This window comes from Pteropus alecto, unplaced genomic scaffold, assembly GCF_000325575.1.
Source record: "Pteropus alecto unplaced genomic scaffold, ASM32557v1 scaffold164, whole genome shotgun sequence".
NCBI lineage: Eukaryota > Metazoa > Chordata > Mammalia > Chiroptera > Pteropodidae > Pteropus > Pteropus alecto.
The window spans coordinates 1558014-1566570 of NW_006439568.1; the positions used below are offsets into that span (position 1 = coordinate 1558014).

The following is an 8557-nucleotide window of genomic DNA, read 5'->3' on the forward strand; positions in this document are numbered from 1 at the left end:
TGTTCTTCCATTTAGGCATAGCCTCCTATTAATATGATAGCTTCCAAAGTGTACCTATTAGGTCGTGATTGAACACCTCCCACTTATATAAGCATTCAGTTAGAATGAATTTCTCATCTCTGCTGACGTAAATGATGTCTTTATGAGGTGAATTCCAAGCAGGAATAAGCTTATAAGTTTTCTCTATCCATGGGCCCTGTATTACTATATCCCTGTCAGTGTTTTGAGATTATTAGATCAGGAGGCTTCACCCTGCCACACCATGCTGCAGGGGGTTAATTTTTCATATGTGCATTTTCTGTTTGGAAAACAGCTTATTGCAGAGTGGGCCTGGGCATCTGCTACGACATCCGCTTTGCAGAGCTTGCACAAATCTACGCACAGAAAGGTGAGGTGACACTACAGTTGCGTAGGTTCTTGGAGGTTTGAGTCTGAGCTGGTCTTTATGGGTAGAGGGAACCCTTAGAAAAACTGGACGAGAGGTCGTAATCTCTCCACCCCCATCTCGCCTCTCAGACTTGTGCTGTGTATGGACAGTATGGTTTTTCAGAGGTTGTAATTAGATACACATCTACTCGACCCTTTGAGCCCTTCCTGCTACTGTATTTGGAAAGAGTCACTTGAAGCCCAGTAGAAATGAAGACATGGTCCATGCTTTCATGGATTTCACTACACAGTATATGTAATAGTCCTAGATGTGGCTACTGTGGGAATGTAGTCAGTGACATTTGATCCAGAGAGTGTCCTATTACCCAGAAAGAGCACCAAACCAAGTCAGAAGATATGGATTCTGGTTCCACCTCTTCTAATTGGCATGATACTTTGGGTAAATTAATCTCTAGAGCAGTCTGGGTCTTAGTTTATTCATAGGAATGGTGTAAGGATTAAGAAGACAGAACTTACAAAGCTCCTTGTATGATACTCAACAAATATTAGCATCCCCACTAGACTGCCCAAGCTACTCTGATTCTGATTCAACTGCCACTTAGCAAAGGGAAATGGGTGCAATGTTTTGCCTGCTCAGCGTAAAGTGGAGATACATGGGCTCTGGGTTGGCAGTCTCTTTAGTTTTATCAATAAGCATTGAAATACCTACCCTGCCCCCCATTTCAGTTGAAAAGCGTAACACAGCATGGTCCTTGGCCATGCACAACTGACCATGTGATGCTGAGAGAAAACTGAATGACAGTTCTTCGCTTTTTTAAGCGAAGTCACATGTTGTGGTTTCGGTTATCAATACCACTTTTCTAGAGTGTCTGTATGTGTGTCATGTGAGTGTCTCTAAAGGAATTCAGAGCCATAACTTCATGATGTTGACACTGTCTGACTTGGCTGACATCTTTTTATGCTTGGGAAAGTTTGAATTGGTCCCCACTGGGGAAGGAACAAAGGGAGAGGCTTGTGTGTTTGGGTGTTCACTGCATTGACTCTTCAGCCTTTCTCTCCCCAAGGCTGCCAGCTGTTGGTATATCCTGGAGCTTTTAATTTGACCACTGGACCAGCTCACTGGGAGTTGCTTCAGCGAGGCAGGTAAGAAAGCATTTCAAATATATCTTCAAGCATGTTTCTTTGTGGAAAGATTTCCATGTTGGTGGAAATATCAGCCTTCCTGATATGGAATGCTGCCCATAACTCAGATGCCCTGGCAGTTCAACAAGATGAATCTCTTCATCTCTCAGACTAAAGGGAAGGCTTCTGCTGGGAACCTTCTCTTCAGAAACCATAGTACTAGTTTGATGGACTTTTAGGACTGTAATTTTTGCATTTCCAAGAGCACTTAGTGCATCAAGTGGACAGTGATTTCATGTACTGTGATTAGATATGGGTTGGTGTCCCTAAGACAGTTGCCAGTAACTTTTACAGAGAGATTGGAGACCCACAGAGTATTCATGTTCAGAGACCTAGAAGCCAAGGAAAAGCAGAGGTTTATTTTAGCCTAACAGCCCTACGAAGAGATTTGTGGTCTTTACACAGCTGACCCTGTGCTGTTCAGATTGAGGTGCTTATCCCACTCCATCTTCCACAGCAGCCTGCTAGTCCTGGGGATACTCTGCCAATAACCTCATTATAAGCTGTGGTTCTTCTAATCTCTAAATCCTGGGCATCGCACAGGTGTTTCTGGCGTGTTACAGTTGCTGTTTCCTTAGTCCCCTAAGGCTGAGGAGTGGTGAAGGGCAGATGGTAGAGGTGGATGTAACAAGGAAGGGAAACAGAATATTACTGTGTGTGCATGTGTGTTAAGTGTTCTGCAAACCATGAAATGCTAGTCAGAGATGATGGTTTTCTTGGATTGAAAGTTTTTTAAATTGAGGTATACTTACAGAAAAACACACTAATTTTAAGTCTACAGGTCAGTGAATCTCTGCATATGTATCCAGCTGTGACCAAGGTCAACATATTGAACGTTCCAGCCCCTAGAATGCTTCTTTTTGCTCTTTCCCAGTCAGTACTCACCTCTCTCTGCCCAGAGGTAGCCACTGTTTTTAATTCTAGAGATGATGGTAATTTTTACTGGAGCGGGATTTAGCAGTGTTTGGCTAGCTGCATGGTAGAAGATGGGGTAGGAGTTTCTGATACCATGAGTACTAATAAATGCAATCTTGTCAAAAGCAAGAAAAGCTTGGGAAAGACTAAAATGACCTGGCATGGATCTGTTGATTGAGCCCTGAGGGCTTGATATACCCAAGCTGCCACCAGAAATTCTGATCTAATTTGAGATCATGAGGCTGCCACCATTGCTATGGAAGTGCCATGCAGCCCTGCAGGATGTATTGCCCCAGCAAAGCCAGTCCATTCTCTCTGGCCACCTGGACTTGCATTAAGAACACAGAAGCTCTGCTTTTTTACATGTTACAGGTTGGCTCAGGCCAGGGTCGCTCAACTGTGGCAGTATTGACATTTTGGACAAAATTCTTTGGGGGCTGTCATGTGCGTCTTAGAATGTTTAGCAGCAGTCCTGGCCTCCACCCATAAGATGCCAATAGCGCCTCCTAGTTGTGACAATGGAAAAGATCTCAAGACACTGGCAAATATCCTTTGCTGGGCAAGATTGCCCTGATTGAGAACTGGCTTATATAATAAGGTACTTTTTGAAGAGAGGGTTCTATGACTTTGGGTATTTCCTCCACATCTGAGCCAGCCTTTCCTGTCCTAGTTTTTAAAAAGAAGGATCTGTACACTTAGGAAAATGTCACAGACGTATAATGTATAATTTACTTCTTTTCTGTCTGTTGACTACAGAGCTGTTGATAACCAGGTGTATGTGGCCACTGCATCTCCTGCCCGGGATGAAAAGGCCTCTTATGTTGCTTGGGGACACAGCACTGTCGTGAATCCTTGGTAAGTTGCCTAAGCAGGGACAGGCTCACTAGGAGCTTGAGAAAGATGGCACGTGAGCAGGTGGGCTGTCAGATGCGTGATCAGCCCTGTGCCTCACCCCACCCCCATATCCACACATGCCTGCCAGGTCTCTGCCTCTCTCTGACAGAGAAATGGTCCTGCCCTCCTGGTTGAGCACATGGCCTTAGCCCTCTTCTGAGTTTCTAAGTAGCTTTTATTGTCAGTCAGTCTTGGATAACATAGGGGTAACAAGGCAGCAGTAACGAGTCAGTGGTTTTAGTAAAAGAGGCTCTCAAACTCTTTTGGTTAAAATTTAAACTGAGTGACTGGTCCTAGGGCAAAAAGGAGTTACAGGGTGAGGATTTTGTTCCCTGAATAATGATTAGAGGAGGAGGGAAGGGTGGGTTCAAGTAAGGAAAACTATGAACTTGTCCTCTGTGAGAGGGTAAAGCCTTTTTTTTACTTGGTGAAACCAGCATGAAAGTCTGCCCAGATACACATACAGTCATACATTGAAATGCATACCTTATGGTCTGCATTTGTACAGTTTACATAGCACTTTTACACACATGGTCTCAATTTGAACTTCAGGGACTTATCTTCTGTTAAGCCCAGTTTATAGATGGTAGAATTGAAGTTCACAGGGTAAAGTGGCTAGAACTTGTGTCTGGATCCAGGATATTTGACTTCAGAACTTGGATTTATGCCATTCTACTTCTCATACATCAGTGTGATTACATAGGCCCACACAGATAAGTATTTCTGCAATTTCAGGATAAATATACCAGTAATAAGGCCGAGAAGGGTTACATATCACTGTGGGGTCCTTCAAGGGTCTCTCTTCAGATTTTATAAGACTACCAAATTAAGGTGTGTGATAGAAGAAGTCCTTGAAAGATATGACCAGTGAGCAAATCCCAGGGAGCTTCCAGCACATTAGAATTTGAGGGCATTGGAAGACTGGAACGATTAAATTGGCTTGAAGATTTTCTCTAACATAATTCAAATTTCTCTGCCCAGATGCTAGCAGTAGGCTTCCCGGCCTTTTGGGCACCTCTGCTCCCCTGTTAATTCTCCTAATGAACTCAGTTGATGATCAGGCTGGCTGCTTCTGACACAAAGTAGCTGTATAAGATTTACTTTTATTTCTTCCTTTTCAGGATTTCATATGTAGAGTTTGGGGGCCTTCTGGCTTGACGTTGGGATGGTTGCCCGGGGTTAACATAGAGATCTTTGAATGCCAGGGCAAATGGAGAAGAAATAGAAAAGAATAGAAAAGGATTCAGTTAAATGGCATTACTAATTATGTTTATAGTTCATTTATGCCAAGAATATGTGGCCATCTGGTAAACAGAACTAGTTTGTCAGATACTTTGTTTTGTACTTTGTAGAAATTTTATTTCACAAGATATGTTTTTGAAGCCCTGCTTTGGGCCAAGAGACTCAGCATTGGAAATAGGTTTCCAGATCAGCCTTTCCCCAGATTTATGAAGGAGTATTGCTGTTTCTAAGTGTGAGACTCCTGCCAGGGTGTGATCCCCCTACCACCCAGACCTCACAAGTTGAAATCTTTCCTTCAAAAACTAAAGGCTATTAGCATAGGGATCTGAGGATCACAGGCACAAGGCCAGAGATCCATGCAGATCTGGGCTGTGCCCAAGCCCAGCCTCACCATGGCAGGATCGGGGAGCAGCCTTGAGAGGTGTGAAAAAGCAGAGCCAGACTGCCTTTGCAAAGGGGCCCTGCTCACGTGCACTCATGGGATAGGATGGCACTTCCTGTTGGTTATAGGTGGTTCTGTTCCCAGATGTTTATATCATAGAATAACAAACGCAGTTTGCAAACCATACTCCATAATTTTCTCACTAAGTTCTCATGGAGCTATTATTTCCACTTTAGAGATTAGGAAATGGGGATTACAAATGACTTGGCCCAAGGCCACACAGCTACTTAAATGGTAGGATAGGAGTTTATACCCCTACTTGTTTTAAATCTCAGATTCTTTCTCCTTTGGCCTATGAGATGGGGAGGAAAAACAGAGAGAGGTCTTGAATATCAGCAAACAGTGAATCCAGTCATTCTCCCCTGAATCTTTTTCAGGGGGGAGGTCCTTGCCAAAGCTGGTACTGAAGAAACGATCGTGTATTCAGACATAGGTAAGATCTGCCTGGCACAAGGTAGATTCCATAGCTGGGCAGCCCCTGTCACCTGAAGGGGTTCCTTTATGCACTCTTCCCCCGCCCCACACCACTGCCTCATTTATCTTTGATTCTTTGGCCAAGTCCTCGGGGGTGCAGTTCAGTTTGAGTTTTCTTGGTTTTGGTTTATGACTCCAGGGGCAGTGCCAGGCCATCTGTGCTTCTAGACAAGGCCTTTATTACTGAGTTACTTGCTGAGGCTCTGGTGGTTTTTATACCGTTTGGGAAAGAAATCCCCTTGGTTAGTGAAGAGTTACATCTTATTAATAGTGTACTTTCCTGTTTTTGCAGACCTGAAGAAGGTGGCTGAAATACGCCAGCAAATTCCCATTTTTAGCCAGAAGCGATCAGACCTCTATGCAGTGGAGGCGAAAAAGCCCTAAGGTGTATTCCAACCTGTCGGGAAATAGGAAGATATATTTCTGCAACATAAGCAACTCTCTGCTGAATTCTTCAGTGGAGATCTTTTCTTTTTAAAAATTTTTTAAAATGTCAATCTTTTCTGTTCCTGCAGACCCTCTCGAGATGATACAGCTTCAGCACACATATTCTCCACACCATATTAGTTAAAAGGACTCCAGCTGCCATTGAAGATTAGGAGAAGGATTTGGCTCTAAACCTTATTCCATACTTAAATTGCCTCAAAGCAGTTGGTAAAAATATCAGATCTCCCATATCCTGGTGGTTGATTCACCCGATACAAATGTGTTTGTGTCCTAAATCTTTTATCTCATTGCTGGAATTGGAATCCACTATGTAGAAAACTTGGTCTGATATACTTTTTCAAGCAATACCTTAAAGTCAGGTTTTTGGTCTGTGAGTAGCTGTGGCAAGCAAGTCATGGGTCATTGGTGTTTGCTAGAGGTGAGGGCCGCCCCTCCAGCAGCCTTTGGGCTCTTACATTCCAGAAGGAGCTAAAGATTCAACCCCAGAGCCTCCTGGTCTTGGAAGAAAGACTGTGTCAACAATGAGCCCTTTGGAAGATGGCTGTGGTAGCTTTTGGTCAAGGCAACTGAAGTATGTCTCTGCAAGTTTCTTGATAGGGGTAAGTGTCAGAGTCTCTTTTTCTCCCTAGTAATAGTGTCTAGCTTGATAAAGGCGAATTTTTAGCCTAGTTTCAGAATCTTTTTGCACAATTAAAACATTAAGAATTCCAATGAGCTTTTTAACATGTTTGTTATAGCTAGTGGTGGGCTGGTAAATGTTCACCAGCTGTCTAAGGAATAGCCCTGGTTTTGTAGTAACATTTGCCAGTTTGTGTGGTGTAAATAATTTCCACTGTAGCCAGATGCAGCTGTCAATCTGACACCTCTAAACATAGTTGGAATGGATGTGCATCATCTGACATATGTATACATTCATGAAACCCCTTCAATCAAGGTAATGAACATACCTACCACCTGCAAAAGTTTCCTTGTGCTCTTTTATAACCCCTCTAGCTGTTCTTGTCTCCAGGCAATCAGTGATTGGCTTTGTCACTATAGATTTGTTTGCATTTTCTAGAATTATATAAAAATAGAATCATACCATATCTATATCTTTTGCTTGTCTTTCATCATCATTTGGAGATTTATTCATGTGTGTGCATGAGTAATTTTTTTCTTTTTTACTAAGTATTATTCCATTGTATGGATGTAGGGATATACCATTATTTCTCCATTCACCTGTTTATAATAAACATTTGAGTTTGATTTTGGCGCTCTTACAAATAAAACTTCTAGAAATATTTTGTACAAATTGTTCATTTCTCTAGGAGTGGAAAGAAATGGGGTCACATGTATTTCACTGCCAAACTATTTTCAAAAGTGATTGTGCCATTATATGTCGCTACCAGCAGTCTGAGTCCCAGTTTTCTCCAAATCCTCACTAACACTTGGTATGATGTGTCTTTTAATTTGAGCCATTAATGGGAATGTAATGTTATTTTATTGTGGTTTTAATTTGTATTTCCCTAATTAATAATGCTGAGCATCTTTTCATGTGCCTCTTTGCTTATCTGTATATTTTCTTTGATAAAGTGTTCATATCTTTCCCCATATTTTTATTGGCTATTCATCCTCTTACTGATTAGCATGAGTTCTTTATATATTCTAGATAAAAGTCCTTTTTCAGGTGTATGTACAGCAAATATATTCTCCAAGTCTCAGAAAGAAATGTCTTTTCATTTTCTTAAGTTTTTAATTTTCATGAAGGCCAATTTTTTTTTCTTTCAAAGTTTGTCATTTTTATGTTGTATTTAATAAATTGCCAAATCCAAAGTCAGTAAGACTTTATCTTACACTTAGATCTATAATTCATTTTTTTTCCTAAATTAAGTTTTTTGGGGTAACATTGGTTAATACAGTCATACAGTTTTCGGGTGTACATTATCATTTGACATCTGTATATTCTATTGTGTGTTCACCACCCAAAGTCCATTTTCCTTCAGCTACCATATGTTTGATCCCCTTTACCCACTTTACCTTCCTCCTACCCGCCTACATTTGACCTCCTTTACCCCGTCTACCTCCTTCACCACTCCAGTAGTAACCACTACTCTATAGTCCTCTGATAACCACTAGTCTATAGTCCATGTGTCTCTGTTTGTTTCTCCTGTTCATTTGTTGCTTTTAGGTTTATATCCCACATATAAGTGATATCATGTGATTTTCAACTTTTTCTGTTCGGCTTATTTCACTTAGCATGATTATCTCAAGTTCCATCCATGTTGTAGCAAATGGCAGTATTGCATCTGTTCTTATGGCTGAGTGTTATTCCATATATATGTACCACAGCTTCTTTATCTAATCATCTATTGTAGGACATTTAGGTTGCTTCCATGTCCTAGCCACTGTGAATAATGCTGCTATCTGAACATCGGTGTGCAAATATCTTTTCAGATAAGGGTTTTCAGGTCTTTGGGGTAAATACCCAGCAGAGGGATTGCTGGATCATATGGTGGATCAATTCTTACTTTTTTAAGGAACCTCCATACTGTTTTCCATAGTGGCTGTACCAATTTGCAGTCCCACCAGCAGTGT

General features: G+C 41.6%; 1 protein-coding gene across 3 annotated transcripts in view; it reads left to right on the forward strand.

The window, feature by feature from the left end:
* Positions 1-7263, forward strand: part of NIT2 (nitrilase family member 2) — a 16368-nt gene extending 9105 nt beyond the window's left edge. Inside the window, exons 6-11 of one of the 3 annotated variants that reach the window (XM_006916549.3) lie at positions 314-388; positions 1452-1530; positions 3241-3339; positions 5440-5495; positions 5829-5921; positions 6052-7263. In XM_006916549.3, the coding sequence (XP_006916611.2) occupies positions 314-388; positions 1452-1530; positions 3241-3339; positions 5440-5495; positions 5829-5920 (401 nt within the window). In that variant the 3' untranslated portion in view covers position 5921; positions 6052-7263. The remainder of the gene's footprint in view (positions 1-313; positions 389-1451; positions 1531-3240; positions 3340-5439; positions 5496-5828; positions 5922-6051) is intronic. The other 2 variants (XM_025050151.1, XM_015592945.2) reach the window with 2 other exon arrangements.
* The last annotated feature ends 1294 nt before the right edge of the window (positions 7264-8557 follow it).